Source organism: Protopterus annectens, chromosome 2.part1, assembly GCF_019279795.1.
Source record: "Protopterus annectens isolate FY-2018-M chromosome 2.part1, PAN1.0, whole genome shotgun sequence".
Taxonomy (NCBI): domain Eukaryota; kingdom Metazoa; phylum Chordata; order Ceratodontiformes; family Protopteridae; genus Protopterus; species Protopterus annectens.
In genome coordinates, this window is record NC_056729.1 from 678,656,858 (window position 1) to 678,682,932 (window position 26,075).

The 26,075-nt window shown below is 38.8% G+C and overlaps 1 protein-coding gene across 3 annotated transcripts in view; it reads right to left on the bottom strand.

Moving 5' to 3' along the window:
- Positions 1 to 229: 229 nt before the first annotated feature.
- Positions 230 to 26,075, bottom strand: part of MTUS1 (microtubule associated scaffold protein 1) — a 2,531,455-nt gene continuing 2,505,609 nt past the window's right edge. For all 3 annotated transcript variants that reach the window (XM_044062416.1, XM_044062417.1, XM_044062418.1), the window contains 2 exons: positions 4,827 to 4,924; positions 230 to 2,921 (listed from right to left, as the gene is read on the bottom strand). In XM_044062416.1, the coding sequence (XP_043918351.1) occupies positions 2,705 to 2,921; positions 4,827 to 4,924 (315 nt within the window). In that variant the 3' untranslated portion in view covers positions 230 to 2,704. The remainder of the gene's footprint in view (positions 2,922 to 4,826; positions 4,925 to 26,075) is intronic.

Consider the following 26,075-nt stretch of genomic DNA (forward strand, 5'->3'; position numbering starts at 1 on the left):
GACAGATGCCATACATATATACAGAGATGTACAGTTGTTCAAAGCCTACACCGGCAGGCAAGGCATGTCAATCACATTGTGATATTTAGATTGTTGATTCCAGCTTCCAATCTCAGACATTATGCAAATCACTCATACAACTATGTACTGCCTGATGATCATTAAAGTCCAACATGATACAGGTACACAAAATCACAATAAAGTTAAAGCACTCTGCTTAAAACAGAAATGAACACATTTTCAGCCATCTTTATTTCATCTGTTTTTACATAATAGACTTTCCAAACATACTGTGCATGATTTACTGTACATCCATCTCTTACATTATCTACAAAATACAAACGCACACTCAGCAACTACATTTGAACTGCACTCAGTAGTCAATTTATTTTTTGCCAGCTAAGTTATGAAATTCCACTCTCACAAATCTTGGCATAAGCCTCACAAGCTTGCACACACAAACACACACACACACTTCATTAAAGTGAATGCCAAAAGAATAAAGACACCAAAGTTACATCTCAAATCATTCAATGGAAGGTGGATGTTACAGTTCTAACGTATGTACACACACCCAAGCCCTGAATCAGATAACACTGGAGAAGATGCAAAACACTGTGCATATCTATACCAAACTGTGAAGTCAAGTCAGTTACTTTTGGGTTCTGTTGGGTTAACTTGGCAACAAGCACACAAACTACAAAAAAAAAAAGGGGTCCAAGGCATTGTTCCAAAGTGAAATTACTTCAAAATGGTGCAGTGGGCCATATGCAGTACATAGGAAACATTATACCTTTTTTAGTTTATGAAGATTGTATTAGTTTTAGTGCTAGAACACAGCTGGTAACAGTACCAAATCACTACTTTAGAAAGAGATTGGTATCTGTATACAGGGCAATAAGAGGTAACCGATTTACTAAAAGAACAAGGAAAACATGAGAATAAAGTCATTTTGCAAAGAACACTGTGTTTTAAAGAAGTGAAGAAGAGAAAAATACGTGACACATTCCTTTGCACTTGCAAAATGAATCCCCCAAATGCCCCTTTGTCACAATCAGGTAATTAACTTTCAAGACTGAAACAATTCATTTCTTGCTTATACATTGATGGGAACATTATTAGGAGTGCAATAAGCAATGAAACACACACACTGTGTACTTTATCTAATGCATGCCCTTTCTGAATCATCATATAATAATTTCCAAAATAAACAGTATTCCACATCACTTATTTCCAGAAGTGCAGCAGACGGCCTTTTATGTTGGAACATGTTAACAACAGTCTTATGTGAAGAAGTGTTCTGAACACAACCAGTAAACAGGTTCACACTTAGAAAACATTACACTGACTGAAACAGAATACAGCAGAGATTTGGTAATCAAAAAGCATACTCCATTAATCTCTCTACAGCTGGCTGCTCAATAATTAAGTTCTGCAATCTGATGGTCTTCCTGCAAAGCCACCCATAAAGTCTTATAGTTCCCTGCCTTAAACGGAAATTTTAACTGAAGGTGTTCAGCACTACCCCATCAGATGTACAGATACCAATGATCTGTTGCAGAGATGATGCATTTCAGAAACAAATCAATGACATACAGTATACTGTTATCTAATGCAAAATGAGAACTTAGCTACTTGTTAGACTCAGATAAAGTGTTATCTGACAAAATAGCCAATATAAAAGATATAAAAAAGCCCAAATTCTCTGAAGGAATCTTAACAGGTGATACCGCAGCCTTGAGGAAGGAGGAGTGGATAACATTTCTCTCATCTCCTGAAGATGTGCAGAAAACTTCTTGTTCTGCAGCTGCTCACAAATTAAAGCAAGTGGGGAATACATTGTATGCTGTTACGATGAACTTGAAAGGTGCAGTGCATTTTGTAAACTGTGACTTTGCTAAGTTTAGCATAGACATCTCACCCAGGGACACACTTGGCCCCAAATGTTGCTTGAATAACATGTGTGCACGTGCAAGCGAGTTTCGACTCCATGCATAATGCTGTACTCCACTTGTCTTGTGTGTCATTGGTGTTGATAATTTAAGATGAAGTTCAAGTGAACATAGTATGAAGATCACTTTCATCTTCACAAATTTCAAAACCTTAAACAGTATTTTCTGACAGCAAGGAGAGGGAGAATCACTCAAATAGGACCATGTCGAAGGTTTGTGGCAATGATTTCTGATCAAAAGTAGTTAAATGTAGCTGCTTCAGTCATGCAAAGTACATACATATATATCAAAAGATAAAACACTTTCTCCATTTACTGTGAGTATAACAAAGAAGGCTACTTCTGACACACATTCCAATTTAGTACATCCATTCCATTCAAACCATAGAAGCACAATCTGCAAAAGTTGCCTGTGAAAAGGAAATGCAATAATAGACAAGTGATCATTTATTTACATGCCCTGAGTTTTTCATATACTCCTACAGGGAGACAGAAAAATTAAAATAAAGCAAGACCCGTCTTGCTCTTTAAGTGCTTTTGTGCAATGTCATCAAAATATATTATTATTTGACCATTTTTATCAGGAATGAGAATGCATCACTGCTTTCCTGGGTCTCTGATCATTTCTTTGTACAAAGAACTACCAGTTTTTTCTTCATGATCATATCCAACTAATATAGCCATTATTTGTCATGATTAGTAATAAACTAGCAGATCACAAGTGATATGCTTACAGTCTCAACTCCACTGACGTCATCTTGGAGACACAGTGGGGCTTGACAGTGAACTAGAATTCCTTGGGGATTGCATAGTCATGGGTGGAGAAGTCGGTGACAACTTTCTGGGACTGCATATATCCCCATTATGCAACTTCCACAAAAGTTCTTCATTTTCCATAGATAATCTTTTGTTGACTTTAGATTCTTTGCTGAGAGACTCTTGTAAAACAGCTTGTTCTGTAGACAATTGTCTAGGATGAAAAAAGAAACAATGCTATAATTTCCTAGCACAGCCAAACTGTTTTAACACATTACATATTCGACAGATGAATGCAACACAGATTTGGGAGGAATAGAATTATGAATGTCAGTAAGATTCCTCAGAGTGTAGATATATAAATTCATGACTTTAAAATGTTGAACATTTACAATTTGTGCTTCCAGATGCCAGAACTACGTACTGAAACACTTTCATTAGAAATTGCATTTCCTTGGAGGTCTTATGCTGGAATTGCAAACAGGATAACACAGAGGATTATGATAGAGTCGCCAATCATAACTGGATTATTGTGTTTGAGACATAGATGCTAAGAAATTTCTTGAGGTGAAATCTTGGTATCCTTTTCGAGAATACAATAATCCAGTTATGATCGAAGATCTGATCATAAATTTTTTGTAGTGCATGGAGATTTATCTGCTGGTTACAGTTAATAAAAAAAAAGCCAAGTCTTTTGCCAGCTTTCAAAGCTATAAAGCACTTACCAAGCATTGCCAGAAATGCAGTCCCTTACATTTACACTCACTTACCATACTTGTAAACTGCCAAGAATTTGCCTCATTTAGCCTGTTCCTCAAAGTCCATGGATTTCAGGCAAATCACGTAGGATAGAAGTCCCTGAATATTGACATACATTTGAGTTTCAGAGTCTGTATCCTTCAGCAAAAATGCAAGTGAACACATCTTGTATTCTAGCTACTTTCTAAGCTTAAAAAACACAAGATGCACACACAATGCAAGAAGCCATTAGCTGTGATGGTTTCACCAGTTTTTACACTCTGCTAAAGTCGTGTTTAAACAAAAGAGCTTAGTGGGAAGTTATTAAAAGATTTTTATAACCATGTTCTATAACTGCTTACTTGCCATTATGTATGTATGTATCTTGTGGATTTTTTAGTATTTCGCTTACTTTTTTGCTTGATTACTTTCTAAGCTTGTAAGAGGAAGGAAAGAGTGCTTTATCAGTATGGACAGCAGGCAGAACCAAATCGTTTATTCTACTTCTGTCATTTGGTCTGCACCGTCAGATTTTACACTGCAGTGCTAAACCAGCCCTTAACAACTTAAGTGGGGGGTGCTTAAGATTTGTTAAGGTCTTGCACCCTTCTAGCTATTAACTGATTTGTCTTTTTCCAAATATTGGAGCATAATCACCACGTTCTAGGCACTGCATAAAAGTAGTACACAAACTGCACATCAGTGTGGTGCATGGTAATAACATTAAACTGCTGCAAGAATAGTCAAGTTCAACAGCTAAGGAATGTGAGAACATTACACTGTAGCCAGCAGACAGGACAGGACTTTACATGTGTCATACTATGCAACACAAAAATATTAATATAACATTCGCTTGGCTGGGGGAAAACATTTCTACTGCAATTATGGCTGCACCTGCATTTTAGATTAGACACACTGTTAAATCTGGCCCCGGATGCTGTACTGAAAATTCAAATCAGAAACTCTAAACTGAAAATAATGCATCACTTTTCAGTTCAAATGGATGAACTGAGAAAGCCATATATTATCTCATTTGGGAAAGATTCTAAGGATATAACAGGCAAATGCAGTAAATAGGGTGGTACTGGAAAAACCACACAAGAATGCATGAGGAAATCAAACTTCAAGGTAGAAGAAAAAATTAGAAAATGGGTAAAACATTGTATTTATGTAACAAGTTTACTACATATCCAGTCTGGCACACCTAAAAACTTAATTTCAGTTTAGTACATCCTTAGTGTGATGAACTGCATCCCCTGATGAATAGTCTAATTTTATATAAAATGCAATGCTTTAAAAATCATAATAAGATAAATTGTTGCAAATATTATGAGATGAATCCTTGATTCCATAATTAATACTTTGCTCAGCAACTGCTTACCTTGATAATGCCACATGTTTATCCATGCGAGCCTTGAGATCTTCATTTTCCTGCTGTAACCTTTTTACTTTCTCTTCTAATGCTGTATTGTTTTCTACCTGCAAGCACAATGCATCATATTCAAAGTATTGCACGTTACATATGATTATGATTATTCAGCTTTCATTCTATAAACAACTAGGACTTCATTTGCAACACTAAATTACACACGTAATCCAAGACAACAGGCGAGTAGACACACACACACACACACACACACACACACTAGTAACCAACACAAGTGTACACAGTGAACATAGGACACAAAAATGAAGGAAACCAGCAAGCTCAAATCCATTCCTTGCCAAAGTGCTGTTCCTTTGACTGTTTTTCTAATATCTCAAGAGCCTGGGTGAAATGTCTTACTCAATGCTAAAGGACTGGTTTTGTAAAATAGGAGGTCTTGGAATGTCCATTAAAATCTATCTGGTAATGAGTTGACAGGTAATAAGCATAATCAAATTACTTTTAAATAAACATTTTAAAATAAAAGGGCTCAATACAGCAGATCAAATGATAAACTTTACTAAAACTGGAGTTTTAATAAGGTTTATCCTTTGCTCTAAAAGTGGAGTATTAATAGGTTTGTTTGCTCTAACATTTTTGCCTTTTTTATTTTTAGTCAGTTTTATGGCTTAAGTCTTTACTGGCCCTTCTTGTCTTTTGGTTTAAAAGTCCTGTACTGGTTTTCACGCAAATATGATTATATTAAATCTGCAGGTGTAAGGAAGCAAAGTTAAGTTCTTCAGGGTAAATTATCTTGTTAAAATGTTTAACATGGCATAAACACATTTTGCAGTGTGCTAATAATTTTAAAACCACTCACTGTATAGGTTCACATGCAAGTACTAGGCCCTTGTAGGCAATTTTAAGCCTAGCCAATTTCTCTTGGTAAGAATCAAACCCCGTACCTCTTTGTCTGTGAAGTTATGCTAACCCCAACCCCTAAACATATGTAGCAACACCTGCAAGGCTAACTGCATTTGCAGACCATTTCAAGCTTAATTTCCTTTTCATGAGAATCAAACCCTGTACCTTGTGCCTGTGAAGTAAACAACTTTGAGCCAAATCCCCCCACACACTTTTTTTTACAACATTCTTGCAGTGCACGGAGTGCAGTGATTATGCTCTAAAATCTGGAAAAGATAAATCACTCAAGTACAGTAAGACACTATCTTAACAAATGTTAAGTACCTCCTGCCTCATCTGCTAAAGATCAGGTATCTATCTCACTAGTGAGTTAAACCTGCCAGTACTCGACAACAAACTGCAGCAGTAGATAAGAAATAGATTTTGTTTCCAACTGCCATCTGTGCCAGTAATGTGGAAAGCTTTCAATGAATCGGGGACAAATCCAAAAATAACCAGGGACACTCAAAATATTACTACTAACTTGAGAAATTGACAGAATAAGAGAATGTCATTTAATGCACATTTTCTGAACTAAAATAAGCATTATAACTTTGTCATTAATTAAATGCAACTCGCCACCTTTTCTCCAAAAGTCACCAGTTTTCGGAGGGCTTAAGAGGGATACAGCTAAAATGCGAGTCAAAATCAAGGGCACCTGAGAGGTATGGCAATGTGTCCCTGACTATTCTTACAGTGCTCACCAACTTGGAGATTTTTTCTTCTTCTGTAACTAACAGTACATGAAGCAGAAAAGTACCATGCACTACAAAAAATTATAATCAGATCTCTGATCATAACAGTTTACAATATGTTCTTGGAGGCAAGTTTCTTGGCATCCATGTGTCTAGATCAAGCATTTTTGCTGACTTCACAAATTTAACATTTTGATTGTGAACATTGCGACTTGCATAAATTACTTTGCATCTTCCCCCCGGAATCCTTTCCAAAACAGGGGTGTCCCCATATGGTTAAATGAGGTAACAAAAATGTAAATAATGCAACACTATACAGAATATATGATAATATGAATATAACACTAAGTGAAGAGGATTTTTTCCCTCCTTAATGAGCAGATAATTCAAGCGCAATCAGCAAATCTTGAGCAGAGCTGATTCAGATGGCTTCTTTCCATATAACAGGTTCAACAAAGTCACAAGGCAATCATCCTCAATTTTAAGGACGGTATCCTATCCATTCAGACATTTCAGGAATCTATTGCTTGCTTAAGTACAAAGGAATACAAGCAAAAATGTACTCTGCTGTATTCCTTTTAGGTCATTAAATTCTTATCAGTCAACTTGAACCGTATCAGTCCCTGAAGAATGTGCATAGACACAGATTTAGGCTTCTCTACTTTACTCACTAGAGTGAGGTTGTTGGACAACTACTAGTTTCTCATTATACATAGATTTTAGGAGGAGGACAGTGTTTGTGGAAAAGGGAAAATGCAGAATATGTTGTGCCTTATGATAGGATTCAGCAACTTCATTTTTTAATAATTTAATTTTTCACTGATTTCTCAGACTCAGTTAAGGCATTTTTTTTCTAATTACTATATTTTCAATTGCAGCTGTAAACAATCATCTGATTTACAACAGCATGGCAAGTATACGGACAGTTTATTTGCAGTTTTTGTTAGGTAGCTTAATCAATGTGTTTTTCTTCACAATTTATTTTTATTTTCCAGAAAACTTCTTGACTCTGTTCTAGAATTACACTCTGTTAATATATCATATGGTCTAAGTAATAAATAGCTCTGACTACTAGTAGATTAGAAGGACATATCTTTTCATCCACATATATTCACTTACATTTTCAAAGGTAGATACGAGGTTCACATAGATGTAGAAGGAAAGAGTAAATTTCTAAACAAAAATGAGCACATGTTCTTTGGTAACAATGTTTATACACTAAGCCTGCAGTTGCAGCTTAACAGGCTGGGTAGAAACTTACATGCCAATAAATCCTGAAAGGTAGTACAGGAAGAATTCCATTCCTGCAACTAGACGTTGGTAATCTGAACACATCTACAAATGTTATTTTGGTCAAGAAAGCTTTGTAGTAAATCCATAAGAAAAAAATTTAGTACATTATTAACCACCTGGATATAGGTGTCATCCTGAGTTAAGGAACTAGATGCCAAGATGAATTATCTTTACCATCAGGCTGGCTATACAGTAAACAGCTGACATGAAATTTTCAAGATTTTGTTAAGCAATATTAAGACTGCAGCAGGTATATTACACACAGACGATAAAGTATTGTGGACTTGGAAATATGGTTGTTCTTCTTTCGGCTTTTCCCGGTTAGGGGTCACCACAGCAGATCACCTGTTCGCACATGACTGGCAGTGGAGTTTTACGGTGTCGAATTGCCAGTTGCCTGGCGCCCAACCTTCCACAGAAGGCACGCCACTCACGCCTAGAGTCAATTTAGAGTGTAGTAAAATGTATAATATGCAAATGCTCACAGCTTGCTAAACAAGGTGGATAAAGTATATGCCATGGAGAAAATAAACAACGTTTTGATAATGGTCAAACTTGCGGAATGTTAGTGTGAAGGTAAAAGCATTCCTACATTTCAGACGTGATTGCTTAAGAAATAAAACTAGAAGTGGAGGAGTAGTAATTTTTGTACGTCTCCAGCTGATGGACTAATTGTCAGTAATAGTGAAACAGAAATTATCAAAATACCTGGACTACAATCATTAAAAACTATGGAATATTACACAATGATTGGACTACAATCATTAAAAGTGATTATGTGTTACAAAAGTCCAAAAAGGAATACTGAACAAATGCAGTTTATTGACTATATTTCTTGCCAGTCTTGATTTCAGTAATAGTACTTAGTCGGACGATTTCCACTACTGCCCATTACTTGCGTGATGGGATTCTGGAAATCTACCATGAAATCTTTGTTTTACGGTGGCAAGCAATTTTTCCCCAATGGTTTTACTTTCCAACTAGAAATAACAATATGTTACATTTTTGTTATTTACAAATGTTTTGAGAGAGAGATGTTGATATCAAACCCTTAACACCAGCCTACAAGAACTTCACTATTCAAATCATTTAGAATTTAATTTCACTACGCTAAGAAAACTGTTGGTCAGAAACTGTGATAACTAGATATGAATGCTCAAAAATAAATGAGCAACTTATTAGGAAAGAAATGGATGCAAACCACTTGAATTTGTTAAGTGAGAAAAAGAAGTTATATACCTACCATAACGTTCCATGTTAGTTGTCTTCTCGTCTTCTTTCTTGCTGGTTGGGATCCGAGCCGATCCTTGGCTCCGACTCAGCAATCTTCAAAAGCTCGAGAGCTGCTTACTGGCTCGAGGTCTCCCCTATATCCTATGATGCCTGGCGCTAGATACCCAGATCTCGTTTGGTGAGTATAACTGCAGCCATAATAATAAATGAATGCTATCCTAGAACACATAATTCCTACTGGGGAGGCTACTAAGCAGAAGGAAATAGCCCGAGACCAGTGCAAAAACAAAAGGAACTCTTCTTGGTCCATTAGGATAGGGGGATGGAGGGTGGGACGCAAGAAAGGCGGCGAGAAGACGACAACTAACATGGAACGTTATGGTAGGTACATAACTTCATTATGTTAAGTTGTCTATCTCGCCTTCATTCTTGCTGGTTGGGACAGCATCCCTAGCACCTAAAAACCTGGGTGGCTCATCGGAAAAAACTCTTCAGAACAGTGGAACCAAAATCAGCTCTGCTCCTGGAAACCAAATCCAACTTGTAATGCGAAATGAAAGTATGTGGGTTGGCCCATGTGTCTGCAGCACAAATAGATTCCATGGGCAACCTAGCCTGAAAAGCCATCGAAGTGGCTAAAGCTCTGGTGGAGTGACCTTTGGGTTTGACCGGTAATTCTTTATTTCTGAGTTAGTATATGAAAGTGATGATAGAAGACAACCACCTGGATAAGGTCACCTTGGAGACCGGAAGACCCCGTTTACCCTACTGCATAAGACAGGAACAGTTGATCTGATTTCCTGATGTCTTTGGTTCTATGTAAGTAGAAGCGTAGTTGACTGCGAACATCTAACTGATGCAACTTATACTCCCGCCCTGTTGGAGTGGTTAGGGAAAAACACAGGAAGGTGTATGGACTGATTCAAGTTACTCTCTGAAGAGACCTTCGGAAGGAAGGAAGGAAGGATTAGTCCTAAGGGCAACCCTGTCATTGTGGAACACGAGGTATGGGGGACGGACAGAAAGAGCCTGTAGTTCCGAAACTCTTCTGGCTGAAGTAATAGCTACCAGAAAGAGGGTTTTCCAAAATAAGAACTTCAGCGAACAAGAAGCTGCAGGTTCGAAAGGGGGCAAAATTAGCGAAGGTAAAATCAAGGTTTTCCAAAATAAGAACTTCAGCAAACAAGAAGCTGCAGGTTCGAAAGGGGGCAAAATTAGCGAAGGTAAAATCAAATTTAAATCCCACGGTGGTGTAGGATCTGTCACTGCAGGCCTGAGCAGAGTGGTTCCTTTGAGAAAGGCTTTACACAGCTTATGGGACATGATATCGTTTTCAGACAGGCCAATGTGAAAATCTGAAATTGCCGCTAACTGGACTCTAATTGTAGCAGAAGCGGAACCAGCGTGGAAGAGCTCTGCTAGAAATTCCAAAATGGAGTGCACAGGGGCTGAAAAGGGGTCTATACTTTTTGCCTCTGCTCAGGAAGAAAAACGTTTCCAAGTTTTTCTGATCGTAGACTTGTGTGACAACAAAAGGATTTCGCGCACAGAGGGGGAAATATCTGGCAGTCTGGCTAAGGTTGGAAGTGGAGCAACCACACTATGAGCTGGAGAGAGTGCAGGGATTGGTGCAGCCCACCTGATTGATGAATCAGATGGTCTGGAACTAGGTCCAGAGTCCAAGGCTGTTCGAAAAGATAGCGGTGCAGGAATGGAAACCATATTTGTTGAGGCCAGTAAGGAGCAATGAGGATAATTTTGCAACCCGAAATGATAGCCTTCTGAATCAGCTTCGGTATGAGGGGGAAAGGAGGGAATGCATAAAGGAGTCCCTGGGGCCAATCATGGACTAGAGCATCTCTGGGGGAATGCCCAGGGAGTGGAAGGTGAGAGAGGAAATTGCTGCACTTGCTGTTGAAGGGAGTTGCAAAAAGGTCACAGCAAGGTTGGCCCCATCTGCGGAAGATTTGATCCTCAACTACCTGGTTCAGAGACCACTCGTGAGGCATGAGAATTGCTCTGCTCAGTCTGTCTGCTATGATGTTGGACCTCCCAGGGATGTGCGTTGCTATCAGAAACCATTGGGAAGAGATAGCCCTACTGCCAGAGTCTGAGTGCTTCTCGACATAGGGGGTAGGACCTGGTTCCCCCCTGCTTGTTGATGTACCACACTACGAACATATTGTCCATTTGAACTTCAATGGTCCCAGTAGGAAGAGAGTCCTGAAGAGCCTGCAACGCTAAACAGCATGGCCCTCATCTCCAAGACTGTTCTGCCCTGATAATGCCCCCCCCCCCACACACCTGATCAGGGAGGCATCCGTGGTCACTGTAGCCACTGGAGGGGGGAGAACAAATGGTCTGCCGTGGAGCACTGATGTGGAGATCATCCACCACGCACGGTGCTTCTTGCATGCCTGAGTGATCATAATCATGTAAGACATGGGAAGTTGCTGGAAGGACCACTGGGTGAAAAGAAGCCACAGGAGAATCCTCATGTGAAAATGAGCTAGAGGAACAAGTACAATAGCTGCTGCCATGAGACCTAGCGTTTGAAGGACAAACCTGGCTTGAATCCTTTTGCATGCTAATAAAACCTTGACATGCTGACGAATCACTGACACCCTGTCTGGTGGGAGGCTCGCTAACATGTCTTTGGTATTTAAATTTGCGCCTATAAAGGTGATAGATTGACAGGGCGACAATGCAGACTTTTTGAAATTTATTGTGATACCTAGCCTGGAGCAAGTGTCGATGGTGCAGTCTCTGGCTCGCAGAAGGTGATGTCTGGTGGTAGCAGTGAGGAGCCAGTCCTCGAGATATGGAAACACCTGGAATCCTTGCTGTCTCAGGTGAGCGGTAACTACTGCCATACATTTGTTAAACACCCTGGGGGCTTGTGGTGAGACGAAAGGGCAGAGCTCTGAACTGATAATGGCTGGCTCCCAGACGGCAGATGTGGTAGTACGCATCCTGATGATCTATGGAGCACATCCAATTGTCCTGACCCAGAAAGGGTAAAATGGACTGAAGCGTGACCATCCGGAACTTTGTTCTTTGTACAGACTTGTTTAGTCTGCTGAGATCCAAAATGGGTCTCCAGTCCCCTGTCTTTTTTGGTACCAAAAAGAACCTCGAGTAAATTCCAGATCCTTGTTGGTCTGCTGGCACTTGCTGGATGGCCCTTTTTCTTAGCAGTTTTGAAACTTCTTACACTGCTTGGTCCCTTAGATTGGGTGGAACATCTGGAAGGGACTTGTTTGACCTTAAGGGGGTGCGAACGAAGGGAATTCTGTAGCCTCCGGATATGACGGACTGTACCCATTTGTCTTGTGTTATGTCTTGCCAGGCTCATGGGTACAGCAATAGTCTTCCCCCGACTGCCTCCAGAGGTGAGCAGCCGGGCAACCCTTCAGGGATGCTGGAAGGGCTTGTCAGAGAAAGATTCTCTGCTGCCCTGGTTTTGTGGACCCCCTCTGCCACGAGGGCGGCGTCTGTTATTGTTCCCTCCGCTGCCCCTGGAGGGACATGTGTGTCCAGCAAGGCTCCTTGGGATTTCTGGAACCACATCTTCCCACTCTTCTGACCCTTAGGATATGGTCTGGAGGGAGTGGAAAAATGGACTCCTACAGCAGAGAGAGTCTTGCCTTCCTGCTCACACCTGGTAAGGGTATCTTTCACCTGTGATCCGAAGAGAGAGGAACCATCAAAGGGGGTGTTGGTGAAAGATGCTCTGAAAGGTTCTGCAAAGTTACATAGCTGCATCCAAGCGTGCCTCCTTAGGGCCACGCCTGTGCCTGTGGCTCTACTCGCACCATCGGCTGCATACGAAATGAGCCACATGGAGGAGTTTACCACAGAATTAAGAGTCGCTAGCTGGGATGCTGCCTTAGCCTGGGCCCCCTCAGCTGATGGATCTTGGAGGGCATCTCCAAGCTCTTTCAGGAGATCCCTCTGAAGGCAGGTAAAGTGGCACAGGTAATTCAGGGACCGCATGGAAAAAGTCGCTGAAGAGAACATCCGCTTCCTATATCTGTCCATCGTCCTGGACTTCTTATTAGGGGGATGGACAGATGAAGAAGTTTCAGCCAACTCCTTCTTTGTGGCCACTGCTACCACCATGGCATCAACGGGGACACCCATGGTCAAGAACTATTTGTCCTGTGGGGCAGTAATGAACTTTGCAGGTCTTCTAGGGGTCGGTTCCACTGTGTCTGAAGCCGTCCACGCCTTTCGAGCCACCACAGACATCAGTGGGTCGAAAGGCGGAGACACCCAGGAGGTGGAAAGTCGGGATCCAAACGCATCCAGGAATACAGACTCATCCTCGGAAGGGCTTAGGATAGTCCAGTTTCCCCTCTGCCTAAGAATCTCAAGGATGTCTGTGAAGGAGACATCTTCAGAGGGGGATCTTGGGGACCCTTCTGACTCCTCTAAGTCGGTATCCAATGTGACAGACTCGGGGGAGTCAATATGCTTCCTCTTGCATTTTCTCTTGCGAGGTGGCTCCTCTGAAAGATCAGGGGAGGCCTCGAAAGAGGAGGATACACCCAAAGGGGTGTCCTGAAGTGCTGGATCCCCACGCTTGGGGTCTGGAAGAAGGGCAGAGGCTGACACAGGCACCCTAGGGGGAGGAGCCGATGGGGACGATCATGGGACTGACTCAGGGGCCAGTACACTCATCACCTCGAAGGCGTCCCTGCCCGGACGCAGAGAAGGCTCAAGCTCCGACGAAACCAAAAGCCCTCCCCGCACCAATGGAGACGGCTCCGAGGCAGATGTGGGAGCCGAACTCACCTGTGCCGAAGCACCGAGAGGGAGAGCGGGGTCGGACAAGGGTCCAATGCCACTTGCCCCCTCGGAGCAGACGAGGGAGTCTCTGTGCCTAGAACCCTCCAGGGAAGGTACCATGGAAGGGATCGGAGCTGACGACGGAACCGAAAGTGAGGGTATCAGCGCCGACGGTTCCACGACTCGAACCCCAACGAACTCCAGCTCTGAGCTCAAAGGAAGAATCGGAGGAGGAATATCAAGAGCTGTGGATAGAGCCAACTCCTGATGAGGAGGGCTGGACAACATTTTGGCTAGGGCCTGCGATTTCAAGAGCCTACTGACCACTCTTTCCAAGTCATGGTCCGAAAGTCTAGAGGACCGAGAAGAGTGGGATGATCAATGACTACGCTCCGATTGGAGCAGGGGCGACTTTGGAGCCGAACATATCGACTCCAAAAAGGAGACCTGGATCTCTTTCTAATCTCAGCTAGCTCCGAAGACTGTGTCAGAGCCGACTGGGAGGGAGGGATATCGGTTCCTGCCTGAGCCAAAATGGATTGTGTGGCTTCACCCAACGACAGCTCCGAACTGGGAGCCACCGGTTTAGGTGGCCTGGAAGATTTCACCGGCTGAGTCTTCGACGGTGAATCTTGGGGTTTAAGCAGACCCCTTAGAATCAATTTATTTTTGCGCTCGTGCAGGACTCTTGGACTGAAGGCATGACAGATGGAGCAAGAGTCCTGCAGGTGCACAGTGCCCAGACAATAAACACAAGAAGTGTGACCATCTGTCAGAGACATCTTCTGACAGCATGAGTCACACTTCTTGAATCCGGACGGTTTTGGATCCTTGGACATCCTTGGGGAGAAAACCAAGGACAAGTTTCCACACAAATAGTTAACGTAACCAACAGAAAAATTAACACACTAGTTACCACAACCCACTACAAGTACTACTACCACAAAGAATAACAAACTATCACTAAACACTACAGAGATTAATAGAGAAAAGGATTTTTTTTTTTAAAAGGGAGATAGAAAAGAAAGGTTAACCTCCAACTTAAACGGAAAGAACCTTTCTGTGGAAAACGGTAATGCTTATCTAGAATAAAATCTAACTACAATTACTAAAGTCTAACTAATGACTAATTCTACACTACAATACAGTCTTTTTACAAGAAAAATACAGTAATAATAAAGAAGCTTATACGACCTGAGCCAGTAGAACAACCTCGCAGCAGAAGCGGCAAACTAGATCTGGGTATCTAGCGCCAGGCATCATGGGATATAGGGGGATCTCAAGCCAGTAAGCAGCTCTCGAGCTTTTGAAGATGGCCGAGTCAGAGCAGAGGATCGGCTCCAAACCCAACCAGCAAGAATGAAGGCAAGATAGACAACTTAACATCAGTGCTTCATATTGTTGTGGAATATTTGAATCTACTTGCACTAAAGATTTCAGGGGATTTAAAACATGCAAGAGAGTGAGTGTGGGGCATGTCTCACTTCCACAATTGAACAATTATATAGCCAAGTCAAAAAAGAAATGGAAAAGAATAAAAACTATAGGAAATACAAAATAGTTTGAAAAAAAATCCTAAAAAGTGCAGTTAAGCAAGTGAAGGCTAGTTGTGAGATCATGCGCTCTTCATTTTTTATAATCATGTGAACTCAAAGTTGAAAGTTGCAGATATAGAGCCACTAATGGGAAAACATCAGTGATGGTGGAGACATTGCTGATACACAGTGCATATTTCTGAAGCATGTGCCATCAGGGGTAAAAAGTAAAAATATTGATTGCAGTGTCTGCAATAACAATGTGTACATGTCTGAATATTACATAAGCGATAGTTATAGTTGGGTGTCAGTAAAATGTTAAGGCAGATAGTAGCACAAATTCTATCAGATGATTTTGTCTGTTTCAAGAGTCTCAATTCCCTTTTTAAAATTTTTACTTAATGCATTACTGTTCAATGGCATGGTACAATCCTGGAAGCTGGTCACAGGTGTATCCATATACAAAGGTGGAAGGCGTAACTGAAAGCAATACGTTAGATATTTCTCGTTGGGAAAAGCTTAGATGAAGCATATTATCAATAACAAATAATAACATTGGTTTCATTACTGGTAGGAACCCATGCAAATTTACAAAGAGATCAACTTTTACCAGACTGGTTGACTTCTATAAACCTGCTATGGTTGTGGATATAGGAATAGGAGTTAATGTTGTTTATAACTACATGACTTGGCTAAGCTACATATAAATCCACATATTAAGTGAGAACATGACTGGCTAGAGTGGAAAAAGTGTGAAGATATTTTTCAAACTGCACTGCTGGCCCTGCAACATCTGGTATACAACAGCATTCAGTATTGGGCCTAATTCTGTTTTCCACATTACCAACATGTAATAAAAGTGCATGTCCTCTAAATATACCGACAATGTTAAAACAGGGGCATATATAACATCAATGGAAGAGTGTTTTCATTCATTAAGTATTTGACATCATTGTCAACCTGCTATTTTAGAAAACTGCCTTAATACCAACAATCAAATCAAAATGTAGCAAACCCCAGCGTGAGCAAGTGCAAGTCTCCAACTCTTCAAAAGACAAAATCAAATGGAATAAGCATTAAACAGTTAGCAATTCTGTATTTTCTTAAGGCTAACTCTTTCTCCTCTATTACTCTAACTGAAAATGAAATCAGATTATTGAATAGAGGGTTGAATTTTATTCCAAGATGCGAGAGCCATATGATAGACACTATAATGGATGTTAGACTGTTCTGTAGGAACATGATGTTGAAATTTATGTATAAAGATAGCGAACAGGTGCATACTAACTTTAAGTTTAAGAACTTGAGTGAATTTACACCTATTAATCATCCATTAATAGAAGCGTACATGAAGCTCACAGAGGATGAACTATATGCCTACTATGAGAACAGGACCTCTAGCAAACATTATCATAAGAAGGATAATCTCACATATGGAGAAAGAGTTAGCCTTAAGAAAATACAGAATAATCCCAATATTGCAATTAGACCTGCAGATAAGGGTGGGAAGATAGTAGTGATGGATACAGTTGATTACCATGAACGTATGAATTTAATGTTATGTGATGATTTCTGTCTCAAGCTTAGTAAACAGGATGTTGACCATATTGTTAAGTATGTACATAATACTATCACAGACATATACATGGGACATTTAATTGACAAGGATACTTATGAATATCTTATTATCCCCTATCCTACTATACCCATCATACACGGCCTTCCAAAAATACATAAGGATTTGGCCAACCCTCCTTTGAGACCTATAGTCTCAGGCCGTGGTTGGGCTACTGAGCATTTATCTGTCTTTGTAGAGAAACATCTAAGACATGTTTTAAACAACAATAAGATAGTCTTAAAGGATTCTAGGCAATTCTTGCTAGATCTATATGCTTGCATCAAAGATAAGATAATTAATATGGACTATATCTTTGTAACCTTTGACATACAATCTTTATTCACGATGATTCCTAATGACATGGGAGTCAGGTATGTCACTGAATATATGCAAGGACACAGTGATTATTCCCCAGTTACAATAGATCTAGTCACCTGTTTTTTAGAGTTGATACTAGAAAATAATTTATTCATGTTCAATGACCACATATACAGACAGAAGGAAGGCGTAGCTATGGGCACACCATGTGCCAACAGCTACGCCAATATGTTCTTAGCCCATTGGGAAGAGCATTCTCTCTTCAAGATAGATCTATTCATACAACATGTCACCTTCTATCGACGTTTCGTTGATGATTTGTTTGTTTTATGGAAGGGCACAACAGAACAATTAGACTCATTCTTCACCAAAATAAATAATCTTACTACCTGCCTCAAATTTACAATGAGCAGCTCACAACACAGAATAGAGTTTCTTGATATGTACATTGAAAGACTTGATAATAACATCATCAATACGGGGATTTTTCGGAAAAGTTGTCATAGTAATAACCTTTTACATAGATCCAGTATGCATCCCCCTCACGTCTTTAGGAATATCATGAGAGGGCAAGCCATTAGAGCATCTAGGCTTAATCCCAGGGATCAATGCTTTGAAACTGAACTATCCCACCTTAATGATAGATTGGTACAGCGAGGATATAATAAGCAAGAAATCAGTAAGCATCTTAAGGATGCCTCTGATCTAAGGCCTACCAAAGGGTTGCCTTATTTTGGACCACAGCAACCCTTAGTTGCCCCAGATATTGACACGATGACATCGCATTATGTCAAATTCACAACGCAGTTTTCGTCAGATCATTTAAACCTTAGAGAGATAATATATAAGCATTGGAATGTGTTACTAGTGGATGATGACCTCAAAGCTATAGTTGGTAACTATCCGAAGTTTCTATATAAAAATAAGACAAATTTGAAAAGAAAACTTTGTTATGTTACTAATACCCACTCTGACAAGGGAGATGGTTGTACCAAACCGTGTGGGCGATGTAACTTTTGTGGTTACATTGATAGTACACCTTATTTCTATCATCCAGATTTGAAACAGTGTTTCTCTATCTCAGCTGAAGCAGACTGTATGACATCACACATTGTTTATTTAGCTACATGTCAGAGTTGTTCGTCATTTTATATAGGTAAAACCAATCGCCCATTTAGGGATCGTATGAGAGAACATATCTACCACATGAAGAAGGGCTCTGTACATAATGCTTTAGCGAAGCATGTTATGATGACGAATAGTTCACATGCCTTCTCTTTTAAAGCCCTAGAGGTCATACATCCTAACCCTAGAGGAGGGGATGTTAGAACATATACTGAAGGTAAAGAAACTGAATGGATACTTTTACTGAAAGCTGACAAAGGTTCTGGCCTCAATGAGAGAGCATCTTTGAGACCGAAACTAAGACAGAGAAGAAATATTAAATAACTTTCAGCTTTCATATCAACATACAGTATCACATTTTAGTTTGTATAGTCTTATATATACATAATTTGTGTTCACTTCTCAACACCTATGTGAACCATAGGACTATCTTGTCCTCACCTTTTCTATGTTCAGCTGTAGATATGTTTTTAACCCCTTTAGTTTAGCTTATATGTTACGTCTGTAACTGTTACCTATGAATACCATATAGGTTATCATTTAAGTGATGGATTTAGAACAACATGTCCGAACTCTATGCTTGACATTACAGTCATATTTTAATGTATTTTAATGTATTCTGATGCTCGTATATTCATGTATGTATGCATGTGTGTATGTGTATATGTGTATGAGTACATGTATGTATGTATGTGTGTTTTTTAAGCATGTGTATGTGTATGTATGTATGTATATATATATCTATATATATATATATATATGTGTATGGGCGCATGTGTGTATACATATGTATATTTTAGATGTAACATTGTTTGTTTGATAGTATGAGTAGGGGTTTTATTGATCTTTGACATGCACTTTTATGATTGTTTATTTATAATTTTTATGATGTAGTTCAGTATGTAGTGAATTTTGAACACAACATACTTATGCTGCTATATTTATGCTAATTAGTTGATATTATAGTTATACTTCACACTTATATATCTAGTGTGTTTTTTATTATGTGTATTTACATGTTGGACAGTATGAGCCATGGTTTTAATATTTATTTTCATAATATGTTTGATATTAATGCTGTTTTGAAGTTGATATTTCTTTAAATGAATGTCAATGTCAATTGATTGATTGCCCTTCATTAACTTGAGATATATATATATATATATATGGTAGTGCATCCTGAGTAGTATTGTCATAGATCTGATGAAGCTCTGTTGCGAAAGCGCTTATCTTTTTATTACAATAAACAGTATATTAGCACCAGTTGCTAACTGTTTAATGCTTATTCCATTTGATTTTGTCTTTTGAAGAGTTGGAGACTTGCACTTGCTCACGCTGGGGTTTGCTACATTTTGATTTGATTATGTTCTCTTTTACATGCCCCAGCGCTAACCTGTATTGCGAGTGAACAGCTTTTATTTAATACCAACAATGACAGATATGGAATTATGTTTTCTGGGTCCAGTAAAACTGGACTGTCATTAAAATCGGAAACAATTACATACAGTAAATGATTATAAATATATTTTGGCTGTAGTAAGCATCAATTTGACATTTCAACTTAAAGCATGCAAAGTTAAAACTAAGGCACTGTGTAGTAGTTGGCCTGATTCAGAGAAATAAATGTCTAAATCACAAATTGTGCTAACAAAAATCTACCATACTTCAGAACTCTTGATAACTAAAAATCACTGTTTGCAACTATTCTAAAGGCTATTTACCAACTTTAGTAAAAGTTCAGAGAAAACTTACAAGAACACCTACTAAATGCAAAAATATGTTCTATTCTGATCAGTTATAGGTTTACGGACAGGTACATTAAGTTTGGCATTCATTCATTGTTTGATGAGGAATTAAGAATCTTATTACAAACAGAGAAATTTCAGTCTATGAAGTGTTTGAGGGGGAGTAACCTTATTGATGGAACTGACCAATGTAATACTGTTAAAAATAATCTATATTCCAAATTCACTGTCAAATATACAGCAAACTGACATTTTCAATTAGTAATATTATAACTTAGGAAATGCTTAAGATTGATTTAGGTCCTTTGGTTTACTGGCCCTCTGACATCCCTTTAACCCAGAGACTGTTTTAATATGTCTGAAGTGGATATAAACACGGTATACTGAACATTTTGAAATTTTGAATATACTTGCACTGAAGAAAAACATCCCCTCTTTCTGAAAGAGCTCTTCTTGCTTGCTTGCTCTATTCCTTGAACTTTAGAAGGTGCCAGAAGATTCACATTTGTTAAGCATACACTTGTAAAATATGGAGGTGCATTGGCATTTTCATATGACCAACACATGTACCTGTGTGAAGTTGTCCAAAGAATCTCCTTCACTAACACAATGTAGTCAGAGGTAGATACAGAATGAAACAGAACCAGAAACTGGTTTATATTTGGTGCTAGCCTTCACGGGTATTATTTTAAGTGCTCCTTCATTCATTAAGGGAAAGTCTGCAACCTTTACACTATTCACCCCCACTATTATGCTTTATGATTCAGGGGTAGGTACCCGCAGAGGTAGTTCATAGTTCAAAATGTTTCTGTGTTCAGGCCAGAGGCCATGTTAGAACAGACACTCCACATTTGCAGAGCATGCAAATGACCAACCCAGGAATCTAGTGACATATTAAGTTTTCACAGAGTTCGAGTTATTCCATAAACAAGTAGTATTGTAAGTTAGTATGAATGCCAATCTTTCTTTCTGCATGAGAGAACTCTAAATTCATCAAGAGTTTTTTTTTTCTTTCTCTGAGCAATTTTTGACAGGAAATTTTATTTTTATAATATCCTAAACCAATTTTTTGAACAAAATCAGTTACCTGATACCACATAGAAGGATATTATCTAAAAAATTTCTAAATATTTGATTTTTTCCTGTCAATTTATTCATTGGAAAGGTCTGTATCAGTAACTGTGAAATGAGTCAAAGATAATCTCTCAGAAATTGCCTTTAAAGAAAGGATTTCAGTCTGTTCTAACATGCAAGAACTTTCCTTAAAAATGGACAGAGTGGATAACAAACTAGACAGCTTTAAAGAAAAATGTACCAAACAGGTGGAACAGATACACAAAATTTTAAAACAGAAAAATCAGATATCTGGAATGGAAGGTGCCCTTAATGACACAGAAGGCACAGTATCCGAAGATGAAAACAGCATTGAATTTCTACTGTGACAGAATACCTTATTACTAAACAAAACCGATGGCTTGGAGAACAGATCCAGGAGAAATAAATGCATATTTTTGGACTGTCTGAAAAAATAGAGGGAAAAAGTATGTTCAACATTCTTACTGCCTGGCTTCCCAAGACTCTGAATTTATCTGAAATTACATTGTACAGTATAGAAAGAGCACATAGGTCTCTAGTGTCTACTTCATCAAAAACTAACTCTTCACTGAGATCAGTTATTGTTAAGTTCTTCTCATCTCAGTACTACTACTACTTCTTTCGGCTGCTCCCGTTAGGGGTCGCCACAGCAGATCAACTGTTTTCATTTCTTCCTGTCCTCTGCATCTTGCTCTGTCACACCAACCACCTCCACATCCTCTCTCACCACATCCATAAACCTTATCTTACGCCTCCCTCTTTTCCTGTTACCTGGCAGCTTCATCCTTAGCATCTTTTTCCCAATATACTCTGCATCCCTCCTCAGCACATGTCCAAACCAACGTAATCTTGCCTCTCTGGCTTTGTCTCCAAACCTTTCAACCTGGGCTGAGCCTCTAATACACTTATTCCTAATCCTGTTCATCCTCGTCACACCCAGTGCAAATCTTCACATCTTCAACTCTGCCACGTCAAGCTCCGACTCCTGCCTTTTTGTCAATGCCACTGTCTCCAATCCATACAACATAGCAGGTCTCACTACCCTCTTGTAGACCTTCCCTTTCACTCTTACTGGTACTCGTCTGTCACAAATAACTCCAGACACTCTTCTCCATCCACTCCATCCTGCCTGTAATCTCTTCTTTACCTCTCTTCCACACTCACCATTACTCTGAACTGTTGATCCCAAGTACTTAAACTCATCCACCTTCGCCACCTCTACTCCCTGCATCCTCACCATTCCTCTATCCTCCTCCTCATTCACACACATATATTCTGTCTTAGTCCTGCTGACCTTCATTCCTCTTCTCTCTAGAGCATATCTCCACCTCTCCAGGGACTCCTCCACCTGTTCCCTACTCTCACTACAGATCACAATGTCATCTGCAAACGTCATAGTCCATGGGGACTCCTGTCTGATCTCGTCTGTCAACCTGTCCATCACCATTGCAAATAAGAAAGGGCTCAGAGCTGATCCTTGATGTAATCCCACCTCCACCTTAAATGCATCCGTCACTCCCAACGCAGACCTCACCGCTGTCACACTACCCTCATACATATCTTGTACTACTCTTACATACTTCTCTTACTCCCGACTTCCTCATACAATACCACAACTCCTTTCTAGGCAACCTGTCATATGCTTTCACTAAACCCACAAAGACACAATGTAACTCCTTCTGACCTTCTCTGTACTTCTCCATCAACACTCTCAGAGCAAACATCACATCTGTAGTGCTCTTTCCTGGCATGAAACCATACTGCTGATCACTAATCATCACCTCCCTTCTTAACCTAGCTTCCACTACTCTTTCGCATAACTTCATACTGTGACTGATCAGTTTAGTCTATCTGTAGTTACTACAGCTCTGCACATCACCCTTATTCTTAAAAATCGGTACCAAAACACTTTTTCTCCATTCCTCAGACATCATCTCACTTTCCAAGATTTCATTAAACAATCTAGTTAAAGACTCCACTGCCATTTCACCTAAACCCCTCCATGCTTCCACAGGTATGTCATCTGGACCAACAGCCTTTCCGTTCTTCATCCTCTTCATAGCTATCCTTACTTCCTCCTTGCTAATCCACTGCACTTCATGATTCACTATCAAGGAGCTAATATTTGAAACAGCATGGTCCAAATATCCTATTAAACTGGATGATAAACTAACAGGATTTGATAATTACAAGGACATGTGTCTGGAGCGTTTCTCCCCAGGCCTCCAATAAAAACTGGCTTTATTCCAAGTCGGACTTTCCCAGTAAACAAATGCTAAAAAAATAAATGACTGTTCCAATGCTGTGATGACTAAAAGGATTGTTTTTTGCCTCTTATAGAAGAACTTAAAAAAAAAAAAAAAAAAAAAAAAAAAACAGTTTAAGGTGTAATTGATACTTCCTGCCAAGCTCAAAATACTCCTTCAGGATGAAATTAGACACTTTGAAGACCCAGACTCTGCACAGTCATTAAAAAAAAAAAATTCTAAATCAAACTGAAGATATGGACTGGAACAGAAATCCAGTGAGAAGAAAAAGAAACTAAAGGACAAATGACTCTGTTTTACTCACGAAATTATTTTCCATGACAGTTTACCAATTCAGTTACTGGAGATGTATGTAGAAGGAAGGAAAAGGATTCACTTCTCTAGACGGTTAATAAATGCCCATTTTCCCATATGCATTGCTAAGCTAATATTCTGCATTTTATTTTCCATATTAAACATATGCTTTAGCTTAAAAAGTACAAAAATTAACTAATAATCTTTCTATCTATATATATATATATCTATATATATATATATATATATATATATATATATATATATATATATATATATATATATATATATATATATATATATATATATATATATATATATATATATATATCCTGGTTTCCTTTCTTCACATATGTGCCACATAAATCCTGAAGTGATAGCATGTAACATAATAGCAAGGTGCTCACAGTACATTAAATAAGAGGATTGTGAATGGACTGAATGTTTATGGTGTTTTTAACTTTTAACTCTTGATTCAAATGTCATGGTTGACTGGAATATGTGAGGTGTTGTATGTATAAAATTTAGATGTGCTTTCTCTAACAGACTGTTATGCCGTTTACGAGTGCTTCTTTACTAATATAGTGATAAAATAGTGGGTGCATGCAGTGTGTATAAAGCTGTTTTTTTCTTTCTTTTTTTTTTATATAGTCTTATCTGTGATGCTTGGTGCCAGTTTATTCATTAGGGAGGGCTTAGGAGAGGTGAAATACAGCAGTAAAACCATTTCTGTTTTAACACCGTCAGTTATTCTATTGTTCTGCCCTCCCATGCTAGGATAGATATATAAAAGAAAGACAGTTACCAAATAGTTATCACAAAAAATAAAATAACGAAGTGTTACAGCACAGGTTTTTAAATAGCAGGGAGCAGGTTGGTTTAAACCACTTACACAGCCTTCTTAGTGTAACATGAATGAAAGTTGTTTACTGACAGTGGTACTTCCCGGTTACAGAGCAGGTTTTAATAGAATGTTTCTTTGCCACCCTTTTCTCTCAGGAAACACTATACAGAGGTGTGTGTGTCTAAGAAATATTGGATAAAATGTTGTTTTATGCGTGATTTTACCATACAAATTTAGTGCAAACTAGTAAGAAGGTGTTAACTTACACTCTGTCACATTTACCTAAAAACTACTATTTTAACACTTGTAAAATCTGCAATTCACTCAAGTTATATAATACATTTTATAGTACTGTAGCACCACACACAATATAGAATTCATTTCTTCAATTCATAATTTTATATTATTCAAATTACATTCTGTTTTATTAATTTAAACAAGGGAAGATGATCCTGTTTATGTCTGCTGATGTCAGCCCCTGGCCTGGTTGACTTGTTCTGCACATGTGGGCAATAGATATATGTTTATGACAATGGTCATGGTAGTGATCTGTGTTGGTTTCTATGTGGATGTGCTTTTTGAGCAGGAAAAGAGGAGCTCAAATACATGACTATTAGAGACTCATGCTCAAAGTTAACTGAAAGTCTAGCACACAGTAATGGACGGACTAATATGAAAGTAATAGCATGTTTTCCACAAAGACAAAATTGCACAGTCATTTTGATAAGCTGGGAATGTATGCCTCTCTCAGAAAGACTGTAGTGGGTATGTTGCCAAACATATGCTAACCCTCAGTACAAATATAATTCCGGGAACATATTAGTTATTTTAGATATCACAGTTACTCTCTTACTAATTTATATCTCATAGTATGTTCTACAAGATCTGCTATACTGTACGTTACAGTTTTTAAGTTTTATAGCAAGCAAATGAGTGCTGATAATCTGAATATTATGTATATACTAACTTTTCATAAGTCATAACTTTAGTAGTAGTACAGTGATGCTAGATACTTATTTGTGTGTAGGACCGCTATTCAAACTAGGAGTTTTAAACTCCATTGGGGGGCTGGGGAAGAACAGTGCATGTATAGTAGTTTACACTGAATTTTTTTTTTTGGTGTCTACTATTCTTGATAGAAAGTGTACAGTTAATCTCGGTTATATTTATATCTATGAGTATGCAATTCATTAGATATAACAGTTTTTCAGTGTCATATTATTTACAAAGGAGGATATTATACATATTTATTTTTTCCTATTTCGGTAGTATGGCCAACTTGAAATGCATATGAATTAGTATCAATGCACTAAATAATGGCTGCAAAAGGGGTAGTTTATACAAATTTTTAAAAATATTTCATTCTCAAGTTCTTTTTTTTACAGGAAACAGATTTAATAAAAGACGACTTGGACAGACTTAATGCAAAACACTATTCTGTATTGACT